This window comes from Patagioenas fasciata, chromosome 20, assembly GCF_037038585.1.
Source record: "Patagioenas fasciata isolate bPatFas1 chromosome 20, bPatFas1.hap1, whole genome shotgun sequence".
Taxonomy (NCBI): Eukaryota; Metazoa; Chordata; class Aves; order Columbiformes; family Columbidae; genus Patagioenas; species Patagioenas fasciata.
In genome coordinates this window covers 1,611,830-1,630,102 of record NC_092539.1, presented here as the reverse complement: position 1 = coordinate 1,630,102, position 18,273 = coordinate 1,611,830, and the positions used below count along the sequence as shown (strand labels likewise).

At 50.8% G+C, this 18,273-nt stretch overlaps 1 protein-coding gene across 21 annotated transcripts in view; it reads left to right on the top strand.

The window, feature by feature from the left end:
- EXD3 (exonuclease 3'-5' domain containing 3) overlaps positions 1-18,273 on the top strand; it is a 298,384-nt gene that overhangs the window by 156,420 nt on the left and 123,691 nt on the right. For 19 of the 21 annotated variants that reach the window (XM_071817354.1, XM_071817355.1, XM_071817352.1 and 16 more), the window contains 2 exons: positions 5,639-5,692; positions 7,403-7,534. In XM_071817354.1, coding sequence (XP_071673455.1) covers positions 5,639-5,692; positions 7,403-7,534 — 186 coding nt within the window. Of the gene's footprint in view, positions 1-5,638; positions 5,693-7,402; positions 7,535-8,097; positions 12,753-13,592; positions 16,606-18,273 lie in introns of those variants that run through there. The other 2 variants (XM_071817368.1, XM_071817372.1) reach the window with 2 other exon arrangements.

The window sequence follows — 18,273 nt, the reverse complement described above, 5'->3', positions numbered from 1 at the left end:
GACAGACGGTTTGGGTGTTGTCCCAACACAGTTTAAACTGGTGTCACCAGGAACACGTCAGTGTGTACAGAGTTAGAGTTTGTTCTTCATGAAAGTCATTTCACTAAAATGATTTATCAGTCGTGTTACACATCTCCTTGTGCCAAGAACTCCTGAATCGCTTGGCGTTTGCTCCTTATTGTTCTCATTCCTGTTGCTTGCTAAAGTGACTTTACGTATTGGTAGGCAGATGGGTCTTGTCCTTCACCGTCTTTTCTTTGAGATCAAACTTAAAATCCTGAGAGCTTTGTAGGTTGTGCTTGGGCAGTTGTGGATTGTTTTATTTTTGCGTTTCAACTAATGTGGGTGTCAGTAATTGGGTTGAGAAACCCCATTGCCAGGCTGAACGTGAGGTCCGTGTCCTGTGCACTGCTTCGCCTTGCGCTGCCATTAGTGCCCAAACGTTTTATCTTGGACAAGAGTTGTCGTGGTGAGTCTGTCATGCCAGGTCTGCGATCTCAGATGTGCTGTCTCCCCAGAGCTAGACCCCCACCACGAGCAAGTGTATCCCCCTGTTTCGACCGTATTTAGTTGCTGTGAGATGACACCAGTTTGCGTTCTGTGTATTTAAAGGTGCCATTTAATTCAGACTTGGCTGGAGAAGTGGCTGGTTAAAAGTTACTTAAAAAGGCAGACAGTCTTTAAAATGGAAAAATAGTAGAAACTCATACTGGAAATTTCTCTGGTTAAATCTGTCCTCCTGTTGAAGGCAAAGAATCCCAGAGTGTCAGCAGCTGAAGGGACCTGGAAAGCTCATCCAGGTCAATCCCCCCATGGAGCAGGAACACCCAGCTGAGGTTCCACAGGAAGGTGTCCAGGCGGGTTTGAATGTCTGCACAGAAGGAGACTCCACAACCTCCCTGGGCAGCCTGGGCCAGTGTTCTGTTACCCTTACTGAGAAGAAGTTTCTTCTCAAATTTCAGTGGAACCTCCTGTGTTCCAGTTTGCACCCCTTGCCCCTTGTCCTGTCACTGGTTGTCACCCAGAAGAGCCTGGCTCCATCCTCCTGACACTGCCCCTTTCCATATTGATCCCCAGGAATGAGTCCCCCCTCAGTCTCCTCTTCTCCAGCTCCAGAGCCCCAGCTCCCTCAGCCTTTCCTCACCCGGGAGATGCTCCACTCCCTTCAGCATCTTGGTGGCTGCGCTGGACTCTCTCCAGCAGTTCCCTGTCCTTCTGGAGCTGAGGGGCCACAACTGGGCACAATATTCCAGGTGTGGTCTCCCCGGGGCAGAGTAGAGCTCACAGTCCATCCTTACAAAAGCATTGACGAGCACCAGCCTCTCTGGGAGGAGCAGCTTTGTATCCCAGTTTGGGTGCCGTGTCATTTTCCAAGTCTTCCCATTCAGCGAGGTGGCAGGAACATTTTAACCTTGGCAGGTTTATATCCGAGCTGCTGTAGTGCAGTGCACGTGGCCGCGCTGCTCCAGCGCTGCCCTGCCGAGGGCTCCGGCTCTGTCTGTCCTGAGCCGGGCCGTGCGCGTCCAGCCCGTCCTCACCAGCACCTTCTGCCCGGTCCCGAGGGAAAGAATGGCTCCAGCTGGGAAAGAGCATGCGGTTCCGTGTCTCTTGTGCAGCGTCCTTCTGTGTGTGCAGGTGCTGTCGCTGGGGTAAGCTGCCCTTTGCATTTGCACCAATTCCTATAAGCAACGTTACTTCCAATGAATACATTTTTCTTCGCTTAAATCACGTCCTGTGCCTGTTGTGTTTCTAGCCAGCTCTTCAGGCTTGTGTTCTGTGAACTTCTCTTTGCGGAGTGTCTGAGACCTGTCTTTTGGGCCTTCTAGATGGGTAAGTGGAAGGAGATGGGAAAGTTTCGGTGGGCGTTCCTCTTTTCTCTGCAGTTTTGCAGAATCAAAGAGCAGTGGGATGCTTTGAAGGATCACCCACCAGCCTGAAGGGACCATAGTGCAACCTCCAATGTTGTACTTCAGGAATGGAGCAGAAGCTCCGTTTTGGTAGTCTCTTAGGTTACTGATTTCTAAGAAGAGACTTGGTGGAATCTCAGAGCCCCTTTGGTTGTGTTATGGGCTGGTTTATTTATTTAGTGGACTGTGATCTTGGTCTACAAAATCATCCTTATCTCTAGGAATAATTTGCACGCTAAGGCAGACTTGGTGTCTTTCAAGTGTGATGATAACCAGCAGACTGGTGGAATTGGCTTCCTGCGGCTGCCATGGTGTAGAAGGTTTCCTTGCAAGGTTAAACCTGCTCCCCCAAAACTCCGTGTGAACCAGCGAGTTGGTGAGGAGGGGCAGGCTTGGGTGGATCTCATGGGGTGTTGAGAGCGATGTGCACCTGGTCTAAATTGCCCTGGGCAGCTTTGGAGCCATGGGACACAAAGCGGACTTCTAATGCTGCAATGAGCAGAGCTTCATGTAATGGGTGAATGTAATCTCTGATATCATGACAGCTTTGGATGGCTTTTTCCATATTTTTGATGTAAACCACATTCTTCGGGTGTGCTAGTCTTTCTAACTCCCTGCCAGTATGCGGAGCGGGTTCGCAGGGGACGGATGAAGAGCTGTTCTGCCTTAAAGATGAAGACGCTGCTTTTGGTGCTTGGTCAGCAGGAGGAGACTTTCATTGGAGACTTTGATACAAATGGATCTACATTAAGAAAAAAAAAAAATGGGTCGATGGTTTTAGGATAGAATCATTTCAGTTGGAAGAGACCCTCAGGATCATCGAGTTCAACCATAACCTGACTCTAGCACTAAACCGTGTCCCGAAGACCTGGTGACATGGTGTTGTACTTAATGCCACGTCACAAAATCGTGCAATAACTCAGTACAATGTGTGTATTTCAGGAATGCTGAAGAGAAGTCTGGGTTTGAAATACCAGCAGTACAGCGGGAGCACTGCAGGGCTGGCCTGAGTGCGCTCGTAGCTACTCAGCTCTTGCTTTGCTGTCTGTTCTGGAAGAGCCTGAGCTGACAGGTCGGGGGTTCAGGGTTGGATTGAGGTTTGTGATCCGCTTCTCTAGTAGATCCTTGTCTGGTTGCTTTCCCAGCGCACATCGTGGGGCAGATGTGCTCTGTCCGCTCCCTTCTTGTCCAAGCTGGACCTTGGTGGCTCAGGATCACTGTGCCACCTCCGCCGCCGCCAGGGGTGTCACGGCTTTTCCTGGCCCGCTGCCGTTTGCCTCTTCACGGACACGCGGAATTGCCCAGCACGTGTCGTCCACGGGCTTGGTGAATTCTAAATTACAAATCTACAGCCTTGTGGTGCTGTTCCTTGAAACCTTCTTTGGCCTTAATTCAAGATGGTTTAGGTCGTCACGAATCATTCTGCCGCTGGTGCTGGCTTCGAAACAGGGGGTCTGTCTGTGCCCTCTCTCATCAGTCGTTGCCCTTCTGGGTCTCCCTTGTAATAATTCATTGGAGTTCGTTCACCTCTGCAAGATCAAAGTTGGCCGAACAGACAGGCACGTTAAGGGCTAAATAATACACCAAGCGATCAGGGAGTGCTTTCTACCCAGAAGGTCTGAGCCTTGTCCAGAGGAAGTTGATATTATCTTTTGAATAGATTGTGAAACTGAGGCCAGTGCCCTCTCTGCAGCGCTTGGGATGGAGCACAAGCCCCTGACACCCGGCCCAACACTCTCTTCTGGTTGTTCTTTTATTTGCAGCTCCGAGCACACATCTCCGGGATGGTCCCAGCTCTGTCTTCCGTGATTTCTTTCAGAGGAAAAGAAGAAATTGTGCCCTTTTTACAGCGGTGTCCTCTGTGGGTTCAGTCAGATGTGTGCTGTCACACAGCTCCTCTGGCTCTGCGCTGCTCCCCGTCCTCATTCCAGAGGCAGAAAAACATGCTGGAAGAGTTATTGCTTTTCTCCTTTTTATTTGATGTTCTTTGCCTGTCTCTGCAGAGCCATTTAGATAAGGGGATTTATCAAGCTTGAACTAATTAACCCTGGATGCAGGAAGTCAGAATGGAGTGTTCCAGCTGTGAAATCCTCAGACTTAGCCTGAAGTTCACATGGGTCTGAAGGAATTTCACATCTCTCTTCCCTTGCTGGCAAATCACAGTGATGAACTTTTGCTCCCGCCTTCCCGGCCTCGTCCCGCTGCGGTGCCGTGGGGGTGGGTGTCTCGTCAGGACCCCGGCTGCGGCAGGGGGATCACACACAGCACGGGCTGCCTCTGCTGCCGCGGCAAGGATGCTGTTCTAGCTTCATTTTGAAAGGTTAATTTTGAAAGAAATCCGGTAATTTTGCCTGTAGGAAGATGCTTTAGAAGTGGTTGCCAATCGCTTTCTCAGCGCAGAACTGGCAGCCAAAGAGTGACTGCACAACAAAGGTCAAGATAGGAACAAAATGGGTTCTTAGTTGGCTGCACAGGGAGTTTGTGCCTTGGAACCGTCACCCTCTCGTTTCGTGTTTCCATAGGGCCAGCGGGTCTCAAGAGAACAGCTGTCCAAGACAGTTCAGAAGTCTTGGTTTGGTTTTTGGGTGTTCCTGGCGGTGCTTGGTGCTGTCAGACTGCCTGGGAAGTGCAGCAGGACTCTGATCCCAAATGTGTCCTCCTGCCAGGGTTGAAGAGAGATCCAGAGAGAGCTTTGAGACTCTGATCCAGAGGAGAGGCCTCCGTGGCGCACATCTGGAAACGCTGAAAAATACGAAGGCTTCCAACAGAATCCAAAAAAGAACCTCGTGCCTACCTTGAAGCGCCAATCTCTTGTCAGCACCAGTGGGGCCGACGTGCTGGTTCACGTGGGAATCCTCCCACTGCTACGGCCATGAGAATATTTCCCTCCTACCAGAGGGGCGAAGGGCTGGGAGGGAGGGACTTCATTTAATCATACGAAGATCAGCCACACTGTCATCCTTGTGAAGAATTGCACTTTCAAATTTAGTGTCTCCTTCTGGCACTAAACCATTTGAAAGTGTCTCTTACTCTATTGCGAAGGTCGGAAGTGTGGGTAACACGTCCCCTGGTAATTCAGCGCAGACCTTTCCCTTGAAGGACAAGACCTCTGATAAAAGCGCAGAATTGCAAGTCAGAGCATGATAAACTCTAATGGGAATGTTCTTTGCAGCCTGGAAAGGGGGCAGAATTTCTGCATGCCTGCTTTCGGGGTGCTGGGAGAACACCGCCGTCATGTCTTCGAGCAAGTGGAGTGAGCGTTTTTCTGTTAGTGTCTACAAAATCTACAGACACATATAATGGCACATTTTATGTGCTTGGGTTATTTTTTCCTTTCTCCCCTGTGCATTGCTGTGCGAGCAGAACTTCTTGCTTCTTTGTGAGGCAGACTAGGGAAATAGAAATAGCCTGTGTTAGGGGAAAAAAACCCGAAGCTAGGAAGGTTTTGGATGGGGCTGTTTCAAGGCGGATCGGCTCCCTGGGCCATCTGCAGCGCAGATGCACGAGTAGCTCGTTCCAGCGCACGTGGGGCCAGGAGCGAGCGATACCTGGAGCTGCGCTGCTGTCGACTGCATCGTTGAGCCAGACCCAGATACTCCTGGCCCAGCGTATGGCGACGCTGGAGAGAAGGACTCGATAGCACCAGTTCATGTTCTCTCTGCTTTGACTGAAAGTTTGAATCCAGTGTAACTCCAGCCCATGTTCATTATGGTTTTTACTGTTTTTTCCAGATTGCCCGGCAGGAAGGAAGAGTCATTTTAACCTCTGGACTCCCGTATCAGACTGTAAGTGTTCAGAGCTTCTGGCAGTTTTCTGGCGTTGTTCATTGCGTGGTCTGGGATGCGCAGTGTGAAGTCAGATGTGAATGCAGTGTCAGATGTGAATGCAGTGTCAGATGTGAATGCAGTGTCAGATGTGAATGCAGCAGCTGGCTTGGCTTCCCCGTGTTTTCTGCACTAAAAACGACATTAAGGGCCTTGAGAGGTTTGCTGTTGTGAATGACCAAAGCCTGGGGTGTGTTTCTGTTAGCTCAGCCCCGCGGCAGTGGGGAGCGCGATCGCTCGCCATTGGGGGAAGGGGGGGAATCAAGCCAAGCAATCCAGAACAAAGTGTTTCTGTTCAGTCGCACTGGCAGGTGAAAGGCAGCTCGATTCCCATGCTTTTTATCACAAAGTTTCTTGTTTACTGCCCGGCTCCACACTGACATAGTTTCAACACTTAGAGATGTTTCTTCAGGCCCGGAAGGGGGAGGACGGAAGCCACCAAGCATGGGTGCCGCTGGAAGATGTAGAGGTTTTGTGTTCCTGTAGATACACAAAAAACCCAAAGCAAACCCAGCATTCCCCTCAGCACCAGATGTTCAGAGCCCTTCATGAGACTCACTTCAGAACGGAGTGTTGCTGGGAATGCACTGACCTCGTCAAGTTCTGGGGCCTGCTGCAGGTCCTTTGCACTTTGGTACTGCCCTAAAATTCATTTGGAAGAGCAGAACTCCTCTGGGTGACACACATGAGGCAGAGTGCAAGGCTTCTTTGTTACAAACTATGAGTATAAAAGCTCCCAGCCACTCAAGCAGCTAGCTGGAGTATTTGCAGAACGGGGGTTGCTCGTTTCCTACACAATAGCTGAGCACTGAAGGAAACTCCCCCCACGATGAGACAAGCGAGGCAAGCGCCGCCGCGCCGGTTCCAGGTTCCTGATCCAGACTGCGGTTCCTTGAGCCGACAGTTGATGTAATAGGTAATTCGGCATCCAGCATAATCTTATTTGGCAAAGCTGTAACTTCAAAGCACTGTGTAGGAATTGCAAAAGGAAAATAACTGATTCCCAACGTACGATAGTGTCCTGGGAACCGTCTGGTTCCCCGTGTTCCTTTGCCGTTGTGTGTCCTGCAGGACGGGGCTGCCATCGGCGCCTTTAGCTGCACGTAGCTGATCCCACCTCGCTGTGAGCGCTCATCATGTTCTTAAAGATGTGTCTGGAACGTCCCAGTGCTTGTTCCCAGATACAAACTACTCTGCTAAATGTGGAACAAACATTGAGGCAATGTCCAACCTGACCGCTTCAAATTCATTTGCCATCCGTGAGCTCCAGGTGAAACGGTGCGTAAACTAGAAGGGTCAAAGTGGCAAAACTGTCACTGGACGTTGTCGCTATATTGGGCTTTCACGTGCTGTGTGTAATCTGGTTGGGTTTCACGTGAAAGCTGGGATTAAATTCAGTTTGGTCTTGCCACCCTGGTTAGCACCACGCTGCCTGATGACAGCTGAAGGGGACTTGGGCAATGGTTTTTCACATCTCGATACAGCGCTGCCGTGCTTCAGCAGTCTCAGAGCTATTGCAGCAGCAGCTAAGTGTTGAATTCCCAGTTGTGCTTCGTAGAGCAAAATTTAGACTCTAAGCACATGCAAACTACAAATATGACTTGTAATTAAAACCAATACCCATGCACAGAGTGCCTCATTTATTGTCTTTTTATGACTTGTCTTTTGAAGCTGCGGTCCCAGGTAGCAGAAGGAAGATGTTTCTCTGTGAACTCCTCGGAAAAGGCAAAGGAGCAGGCGGTGCAGGTCCTGAGGCACTTCAACGTGCAGGTGTCCCCGGCCGATATCTTCAGCCGCTGCCAGGTAGGACGGGGCGGGTTGGAGCTGCGGTGCTCGCTCGCCGGTTCCCGCACGGCTGCGTGGGTCTTGCGCTGGGTCCGCTACTTGGGCCCCAAGATTTCTGCTTGAACTTGGGCAGCACCTCGCAAAGCTGCGAGGAGTTCTGAGGGCTCTAGTGCCCGTCCGAGTGCTGTGTCGGGAGAGCAGAGGCACCGCATCTGCAGCTCGGCTGGAAACTCGGCTGCTTTTCCGATCTCTGGTACTTGGCATGTGTTTTTGCATTGACTATCGCAGTTATAGTCTCTTTGTTGCTGCGTTCTCTGTCTAGGACACATGCTGTTTTCATTATAAACCGTGTTTAATTATGGCTCTGTGATTCTGATAACACTTAATTACTTTAATAGGAAGATTTTTTCTTTAGGACTATTTTATTTTCAGAAGCGATTAGGTTAATTCATGTCCATGCTGGTTGATGACTGCAGATTGTGTTTGGCACTGGATATCTGTGGATCGTTGTTAAGAAGAGATTTTAATTGTGTTAGCTCAAATCTCCATCTCTTCCAATTTCACTCTCGTATTTGTTACAGTAACAGGCTGAAACCTATCCCCTCAAAACCGTAATATAAACCAACTTGCAACTTCAACTTCTCTTGTCTTATCGGTGTTTAAAGAGAGAAAAAAAAAAAGGAACTGCAAATCTGGCTGGAAAAGGAGCTTTCTCGTAGGAATAAACAAGCCAGCTGAACGCTCCGGTGGAGCCTGGCTCAGTGCCTCGTGGCCGAGCTCGCGGGAGCAGCGCAAGCGTTGTAGGAACTGCAGTGACTCCGGAGCAAACACACCAGAGTGTTTTCTAGACCTCTGCTTGTATCTGATGTCGGTCGTTGAAACTGGATCTGTAACTCCCAGAGAAAATGAGAGTTGTCCATGTGTGCGGGTTGTCTGTGCGATGAGGATGGTGTCATACCCTGCAGAATGGATCGACTTAGTGTGGGTTGATCTTGGTTCAGGATAAATAGCTCTATTCAGGTATTGCCTTCAGTCTTGCAGTTTTCTTGTTCTGAGGACAGATTGCAGTTGTTATATAGTGGAATGCTGGCTTTTTTACAATTAAAAAGAAAAAAAAGGAGTTTGAAAAAGCTTGTGGATACTCTGACTCCCTGAGACCCCGTAAAATAGCAGCGTTCTTCCTGATGGTTGTTGAAATGCCACAAGAATAAGCACACACACAAAACACAAAACACACAAAAGCTCTATAATATCTGTAATAATTGCAGAACGCTGTGCAGCATACGCTATAAAACTGACCCCTTGCCCATGATCCGGAGTCTGGAACTGTTTAACTCTATGGCTTTTTAGTACGTGCTGTCTTAGTTTACATTATAAATAGGGGTAATCAATCTGGCTAGGAATATATACTAAGTGTTCTCTTACTTCCAGGAGAAATGCTTTCCCTGTAAATTGTGGTGGTGGAACAGCTGCATGTTTTACACCACTAGGCTTGGGAAGATGTTATTATTTGTCAGACTGCTCTGTGCTCTGAATCATTTATTCACCTACATTTGAGGCTGTGGCATGTAGGAGCTGATTTTGTTCAGCTGTCCTCTGCAGACTGCGCGAGGTTCGCTAGCGCGTTGCTGTTGCTCTCGAGGAGGATCCCGGCTCGTGCGGCTGCTCTGGGCAGGATCGTACCCCAAACTTCGGAGCAGGGACTGATTTCCTCCAAAATGGCAAATTTCTGCTTTTAAGAGGGTGCTCTGGGGCCACTGTGACCAACAGAGACCTCAGCGCTTCATCTGAGAGCTCTTTCTAAAACGTCCTAATTCTCTGCAGACCTGAGAACAGGAGCTGAGGGGAGCCCTTCTGATCTCTGAACTGCCTGAAAGGAGCTTGGAGCCAGGGGGGTCGGGCTCTGCTCCCCAGGAACAAGCGCCAGGAGCAGAGGAAACGGCCTCAGGTTGCCCAGGGGAGGTTGAGGTTGGATGTGGGGAACAATTTCTTCCCCAAAGGGCTGTGGGGCATTGGAACAGGCTGCCCAGGGCAGTGCTGGAGTCACCGTCCCTGGAGGGCTGGACAGACGGACATGAGGTTCTCAGGACATGGGTTAGTGCCAGGGGTGGGTTATGGTTGGACTCGATGATCTTGAGGGTCTCTGCCAACCACAATGATTCTATGATTCTAATCAGCCTTAATTAGGAGGGAGGCTGGATCCTGAGCTGTGCCTCCCATCCCGCCTGCTCTGGTTTTAACTGGGTTACAGACCTCAGGGCCCACAGGCTGCTGTGGGATCTGCCACCTCCTCGCAGAGCCGTGTGCTGCTGAGGGTTGGTGTCCATGTGGGCCCAGGCCCCCAGGGTCACCCCAGTGCTGCCAACACGTGCTTGGCAGACGGAGAGGGACAGGGGACACTCACTGGTGACCAGGGCCGCGCTCCTTCTCCCGAGGTGGAGCTGGGCCTGACTGGGGGGCAGGAGGGACATCCCGCCGTGCTCGCCCGCGCTGGGGCCGGGTCATCGCCGGCCACCGTCCCGCGGAGATAAGGGCTTGTGTGTGTGTTGCAGGAAGCGACGCGGCATCCTGCCTGCCTCGCTCTGTCTGCGGAGCCAGGGCTTGTTTTGTCTCTTGGGCTTCTGTTCTGTAAATGATTTCAGCGAATATGTCAGCAAATATTGTTGCTGCAACAATTAATGCGTGTAGTGCAGAGCACACGGTAAAAATAGGTCCCAATTCAATGTCGTACCCGAGATTTCTGTAAAATATGTTTCCTCTGTCAGCTCCCTCAGCAGGGATGGATGCTCCCTGTTTTGCAGACATAAAGAATGGGCTTGCTTTGTAACCCTGCCAAAATACTGCCTTTTTCTGTTAAAACAATGGCAAATACCAGTTACCTCTGTCTGACTTAGAGCGGCAAGTGCAAGAAGGATTTCACCCAGGGGTTTCCCGGCGTTTCTGCTTCCAGTCGTGCTGGGCTTCAGCTGGGTTGTTCGGCTGGGGGCTCAGAACTGGAGGTGCTGCTGGCCGTGCCGTGGCCAGGGACGGTCACCCCACTGTGTCCCTGGGGACTCTGGTGGCCACGGAGAAGCCACCTGTGTGCAGCAGCTTCAGCCAGGCCTGGTGTTCCCTTTGGTGAGGAGCATTTTAGGGGGACTGAGTGAAGATAAGGTGAATTCTGTCTCCTGGTGACGTGCAACCCTCACTCTCCCTAGGAAAAGTCATACATTTCCCAACCTTAAAATCATTGAAATAAACCCATTCCCCTGCCTGTTGTCTGTCACCTCTGTGTGCGTTTGAATATCTTGTCTACAGCTTTTCTTGTTTTCAGATATCCAAAAGCAGCTCCCTCAGAAAGGAGTGATGTGAACCGCGTGCTGGGGGTGTTCTTACATGATAAATTCAGCACACTGGACCCTTACACTCGTCAGGAAGATCTCTGTGGGGCTGTCAGGGGCTGTTGCCAGTAGCCATAGGGTCAGCAACCGAACTGGCTTGAGCAGAAGGTCAGTGATCATCTGCTCCGGGCAACCTGGGGGAAGTTTTGTCACAGAGCTTCAGTTTGACAGAGAAAAAGCCACAACCCAAGACCGTGGGCTGCTGGATGGCTGCAGTTCTGGGTACAAAGATCTGACACCCGTGTCATTTCCCAGGGGCTGACACTGGCTCCTCTGGCAGGTCTGTCCATTCAAGGTCATCTCCCAGCCCTCGCCGGGACGCGGTGCCGGTGCCTGGGGCACGTCGGCTGCTTTGGCACTGGGGTGTGGACAGCAGGAGGACACCAACTCCTGTCCAGTCTCCTAAAGAAACACTTAAACATGGACATCTTGCCAGATATTACCTGTGTGACTGGCTTGGCTTTTTCCGTCCTGTTTTTCTGTGCCGTCTGATTGAAGATCCATCAGAAGCAGTGCAGGCTGTGTCTCCTGGCCTGGCCGTGCCTCTCCTGGGGAGCCCGAGATGCCCAGGCCAGTTTGCTTCCTTTGGCTAAGGCACGGTGTCTGGCCTGGCCGACTTTTGGCAGTGGAAAACACTTTTGTCAAAGCAGATAAATTCAGGAAAGGGGCTGGCAGCCCTCAGCGGTGAGTAACGCCGCTCTGTGCGGCACCGACAGGGTGAAATTACGGTTTGAATGGTGACAAACTGAGGAGATAAACAGGGCACGTTGTTAGCTTTAAACCTTTATATTGCAAGTGTTTGTCACGACAGTTTGAAGGGAAGACAGCGTGTTTGGTGTTGTACGGGATCACTGATGAATTGCTCCTGTTATACAAGAACCTCGTCGTTAAAGGTTTATCACTGCTGTAAAATCCGTGCCGGTTCGAGGCTCTGCAGGCAGATCTGGAGCCAGGAGGGCCCGTCCGCCTTCAGAAAAGCTGAGCTGTGCTTTACTCGAAAGCGTGACCACTGCTCAGCTTAACCTGGAGCCCCAAGCTTTGCTCTGGTACGAGGGAGGGAGCAGGATGGGGGACAGGACCTGCGGCCGTGTGTCTGTGTGTCTGTGTATTTGTGTGTCTTTCTGTCTGTGTGTCCATGTGTCCATGTGTCTGTGTGTCCGTGTGTCCATGTGTCCGCGTGTCCGTGTGTCTGCGTGTCCGTGTGTCCATGTGTCCGTGTGTCTGTGTATTTGTGTGTCTTTCTGTGTGTCCATGTGTCCATGTGTCTGTGTGTCCGTGTGTCCATGTGTCTGCGTGTCCGTGTGTCCATGTGTCCTTGTGTCTGTGTGTCTGTCCGTGTGTCCGTGCTACCTCCTCGCCCCCTCGGGCCTCGCTCGCCTTTCCCAGCCTCTCTTTGCCTTGCCCCTTTAGCCTTTGGCTGTGGGGGCAGGGAACCTGTTTGAACAAGACCCAGCACAATGGGAGGCTGATCCCAGGTGAGGTCTCACGGCCTTCCTGCAAGGAGAAGTGATTGCAGTCATATCCCTTGCAAAAATAAATGTGCACAGAAGGAAAAACTCTCCGGCTCCAGCTGCCGTTTCTGCAACTGAACAGCCCTGCATTTATTATAGGATTATCTGCAGATTCAAATAGGTTGTCTCTTTCACTTCACTGAATGCTCTGATCCTAAATAAGCAAATGACATCACCTATTCTGATGTCCTGTTTACCTTATGACCTCAGCCCGAGCGCTGCAGGATGTGAGAGATAGCTGCTGTATTTCATTGTCTGGAGATCTGATATCTGCCCCCTTCCCTGCTCTTTCGGTTTCAAAGCTGCTGTCCCCAGCCTTTCAGAAAGGTGTTAGCATGGGATTGGGAGTGGGCGGGGAGGAGGGGGAGGAAGAGAGGAAACCACCCTTTTTTTTTTTGAAATTAGGTGCAAAAGTGCTCTAACAGTTGCAGCAACTGTTTCTGGTTTTTTGTGGTTAAGGTAACGAATTTCATCGCTGCAAAGCTCATCATGTGCAAGCTGATTTACGCAGAGGGAGCCCGCTCTGGAGCAATCCGTTTAGCAGGGACAAAGAAAAAGGCCTTATGATTAGATGAAAAACCCTGTGCTTGGGGCATTTTGTGAGAACCTTTGAAGCCAGCCTGGGAACTCCGGCAATATTAGTCGATAATTAGTAATATAGATCCCTCAAGCTGTCGTCTAGGTTGAAAATGTGCATGTCTCTCATGAGGCTCTGTCACACCAATCTGATCAGCAGGCTTTTTTGTTCCTTTTATGTGGGTTGCTCTGTCGGTCCAGATGATGATGAGAACTGCCAGACACCATCGTTCTCACTGACTTGTGAGCCGCGCAGCCATCTCCCTGCTCCAGCGTGGCCCGGCACCAGGGCCACGTTGTTTGTGGTCACCTTCCCTGGCCTGAGCAACAGCCGACTTATCCTTTAATGCACCAGTTGTCCTTTCCCGTGCGCAGTGGAAAACCAGTAGAATTTAAAGGCGGTGTATTTTGTACAATGTTTCTGCCCCGGCAGACAGCGAGGGGTTTGTCTCAGGAGTTTGAGTTTGAGGACAAAAAGCATCTGCAGCTGAAATGGGGCTGAGGTGACCAGCAAAGAATGTCGACAATGTCAGCGCTCAGAGCCCGTATTTCGGCTTTTGAGCTGCCATCCGCTGACATAACATCGCGTCCCCATTTGCTTCCTTTCAGCCCTGAAATCTCCTTGGAAAGCACCGCGTCGCCGTCTAAATGAAGAATTAAGAAGGGTCACGTGCCCTGGATTTTGTTGACTTGGGAATGCTGAGAAAATGAATATCGTTTTGAAACCTTCTGTGGTTTAATAAAAGGTTCATCCGTAGGATGCAATTTGTCAGCGCCTACAGGTCAGGAAAACCTGTGATTCAGAGCATCTGTGGTTTCCCCAGCCGTGTGAGCTCGCTGCTCGGCTGAGCCGCGCAGGCAGCCCCGTGCTGCCCACCGCCCAGGCTGGGACCGCCTGCTTCGGGCTGCGGTTGCTCAGCACGGAGGGTAAGGACCCTCTTAATCTTTTAGTTTATCCTGGGCTTGGCAATTTAGATGTAATCTGCAGATTGTGCTGCGGAGGCTCTGGCCAGGAAGCACAGCTGGGGTTATTCTGCCTCTGCAGACGTTCGAGGGAGCAAATTGACCTCAAAAGGTGCCGGTCCCGGCACTGTCTGAATGTGAGTTCAGTCCTGAACGCACCTGGCGTTTCATCCACAGGGATGTAGCTCTTTTTACTTGCAGCGGCTCTACATGATGCTCCCTCAATAGCTTTGTGATCATTTGTCGTAGCCAATTGTGCCCCTTGTGAGTCTCCAGTTGAGATTTTGATTTGCTGATCTCTAAGGCTTTATAAACCACAGCGAAGGCTCAGTGTGAGCGGTCACCGTTGGGGACAGGGACACGGGGACCGCCGGAGGGATGCGAGATCCCAGTGGGAGCTGAGCAAACCGCAGCTGGTGGTGCTGGGCAGGACGGCCTGTCTGGCTCCACCGTGGGACACGCAGGAGGGTCCCCGGGACGACACCTGTGTCCATCCAGCACCGATGTGTGGAACCCGCGGCCTGCAGCTCGCTCAGCTCGGCGCTGCTGCCCCTGCAGAGCTCGGGGCCCCCCAGAAAAGGGCTCGACTGGGCCTAATTCTCGCCAGCGAGCCCGGACAGCGCTGCCTGGTTCCCACAGACTGCACACTTCCCTGCCAAGATTTCAGTATCTTCAGAAATTCAGCGGAGCATGAAGGTCACAGCGAGGGAAGAATGACAGCCTGAGACTTTTCTCCCCTTTCACCAGCCCGGAGCAGACTGTTGTCTCTCCAGCGTGTTGACTGTTTTCTTAGGGTTAGCGTGAGGTTTATGTTTTACACAGACTGGTGGAAATCAGATACGGGAATGCAGCCGATCAGCTGTGTTTCTTCAAGGAAGACGTCTCACGTTGCAGACTTTCTTTCGCAGTGTCTGCAAAAGCTTGATTTCCAGTGACATTTCCTTTACAGATCTTTGTCTTTCGGTTCTTTTTGCAGGTGTATGCGAGAGACCATACCCAAGGTTTTGGTTTGTGTGTTTATTTCCTTTCTTATTCTCACTTGCAAAGCTGCAGTAAAATATTAAGGTTAAGGGGGGGAAAAAGCTGTTGACTTTTCATGGTGTTATGTACTACAGTGCTCAAAATAATAATGCCACATTAGCCTTTAGAGGTCAAAACTCCGCTGACAGCAAATGTTGTCTTTTGAGAAAACGATCCTTATTCCTGGGAACCGGTTCTGTTCTCCTGTGCTAACTGCGAGAAAGGTATGAATGTGTGTTTTTTCCTGGAGGGTAACACTAGCTGGAAGAACGCTGGTTTTAGCCAGTGGAAACAGCACAAGCAAACAGCGATTGGCAGGGAAAACAGCACTCGTATTTAGCCTAGCAAAGAAAAGAAGGCACAGTGTAGTGCAGAGTAAATGTCCTTTCATGAAGTTCTGTACAGGACTTTTCCTCCCTCTCGCGGGTTTGGACGGACCGTGAAGTGCATTGGTCAGCACTGGTGCCGCTGCACTGGGAGAAAGTAAAGCAAGGTCAGTGGGTGACAGCGATGGAGGGACTGCGGGGACGGCGAGGAGCTCTCTGGAGGAGGCAGTGACACAGCTCTAACTCCCCGGGGTCCCAAAGAAACCGTCCCCATGTTTTCTCTCAAATGTCATGAGAAAACAAGAGATTCGTAGCCAATTTAAGTTCTGTTGGATTCCAGTCCCCTGTGCCTCCTGAGGTCAGGGGTCAGTGTATTGACTCTGTCAAGAAGTCAGAATTCCCATGTTTTATACACTGTGGAGTTTCTCCTCTTCTTTGACATTGGTGCCCTTATAATGGTCCTTGTTTGTATGTCATGGTAAGGATGGGGTGTCCCCCTCTGCTGTTTGAATAGCTGTATATTTATACTGGTGGGTTCTCAAGATGCCAGTCCTACACATAGACCAGCAATACAATTATCGAGTCTCGTTATTTGAGAAACCTTGTACATTAGAAGTCAAATAATGTTCTCGTTTTCTCAATGGAGTGACCAGATTCATTATTAGTTCAGGTGAAATGAATTGATTCGAACCCATCCAGGCAGCCTCCAGGCCTTCACGGCCCAAGGCGATTGAGTGGGGTCGGAAAGGAGCCTTTCACCTGAACGGTTTGTCGTGGGCCATGTTGCACGCAGGTGTTGTCACAGCGATGTCTTCCCAAGTCCCGTGGAGAATCCCGCGCGGAGCCCTTGTCCCGTGCTGCAGATGCGGTTCAGCGCTGCTCTGTGCCGCAGGGTTTGCTGTTCCGCTGCTGCTCCCGGCAGCAGAGCTGTGTTCTGCGGGAGAACGCGGGATTTCTCAGCATTTCTGAAGCTTTGGTTGGAGTCAGCATTGTACACTGAGCTACACACACTCAGCTTCGATGTCGAATTTTGCCAGACAGTGTTTATCTGAAGACCTTTAGGCATTAAACTGTGTAACTTCCTGTTGGCATACAATGACCTATATCTATTATTCTTAGTGTTAATTGTATGAGATTACACCCTTCACCAAAACCGTATGTCTGTGGACCCCTGTGGGATACAGGACATGATTTCCGTCTTCATCTACTGCTGCAAAGACATTTTCAGCTAATCACAGAATGGACTGGGTTGGAAAAGCCCTCAGAGATCATCCAGTCCAACCCTTGGTCCAACTCCAGTCCATTGACCAGATCATGGCACTAAGTGCCATGGCCAATCTCAGCTTCAAAACCTCCATGGCCGGTGAGTCCAGCACCTCCCTGGGCAGCCATTCCAATGCTGACCACTCTCTCTGCACAGAATTGCTTTCTCAGCTCCAGCCTCAATTTCCCCTGGCAGAGTTGAAGCCCATGCCCCCTTGTCCTATTGCTGACTGCCTGGGAGAAGAGCCCAATCCCCCCTGGCTAGAACTGCCCTTCAGGTCGTTCTAGAGAGTGCTGAGCTCACCTCTAAGCCTCCTCTGCTCCAGACTGAACAAGCCCAGCTCCCTCAGCCTCTCCCCATAGGGCTTGTGTTCAAGTCCCTTCCCCAGTCTTGTTGCTCTTCTCTGGACCCGCTCCAGCACTTCAATCTCTTTCCTGACCTGAGGGGCCCAGAACTGAACACAACACTCCAGGTGTGGCCTCCCCAATGCAGAGCACAGGGGAAGGATCAATGGTGAGGATGGGAAGCAACATTTGCAGGGTTTGGGCTTTTCAGGAAGACCTTGTCCCCATAAGGTGCACGTGCCCTAAATGACTTACTTGGTGTAAGAAGAGACAATTTTGTGCCTGTGTAAACCCTTTAATCCAAGGGTCAGGCAGTGTTTCAGGGACAGGTGCAGCAGTATCCTAGTGAAAAGAGAAGCAGAAAGCTTTTAAATGAGTTTCTCAATTCACACGTTGTGTCAGTCTTGAAGAAGTCGATATTTCGCCGTTATCTTGATGAAACACAGCTATATTGTGTGGTGTAACCCCAAGCAGGGGTTTGCTGAGCTAGTCATGGATGCTGTCATTGAATCAGCCATTTTAAGAGGCTCAGGATAAATTTTTCTCTCCCCTCAAGAAGGAAATAGAAATCCCTTGGTAGCAGAGAAGTTTTTTATAGTGAGCTTATCTGAGTGTGCGCTAATCTGTACCAAAACGGTGGGGGTAAAAGCTTACAGGGGGAAATGACAGCACAGAGTTTTGGTGAAGGTGGAAAACATAACACTCAGGGTGTGCTTCTTGTGAGTCGTTATATTTTCTCCAGACAAGTGAATTTAGATGATTTACCTATCTTAATTGAAGATACACCGTGTGAGCGGCTCGTTCTTTGTGCAGGGAGGTGCAGGTGAAAGCCGGTTTTCCTCATCCCCAGTAACTCCGTTCCCACCTCACCCCGGCTGTGCTCTCGGTGGTTTCTGGGGGAGCTGCTCCTACTGCGGCGTTCTAGTGAAGAGGGAGAATATCATATGTTTAAAGGGGAGCACAACCAGGTTTATGTTCCTCTTTCCCCCTTGAAATGACTGTGGTTGCAATCAGGTGTCTGGCTGGCCCAGCACCCCCATCCCCTGTCCACCTGCCGTGTTTGCAGCTCATGCTTGGGCAGGGGGCACACGGGGAGCCAGATGTTGAGACGGATCCAGCCAAAATGGGGGTTCCCATCTGCAGCTGGGTCCCTGCTGTGCAGTCCCAAGGGGCTGCAGGAGCAGGCTACGTCTCGGGTGTCCGATGACGGGGACATGGCAGCGAGCGGGTGTCCTGCGGAGCGCTCATCTCTGCGCCTGCGAGGGGCTTCATTTGAGAGCCTAAATTCGTGGGCTTGGAAGAAAGGGAGATGAGTGAGCTGGGTCCTGCAGGAGGAAGGAGCTGGTGGCTGCAGAGAAGGAAGCTGGTGACAG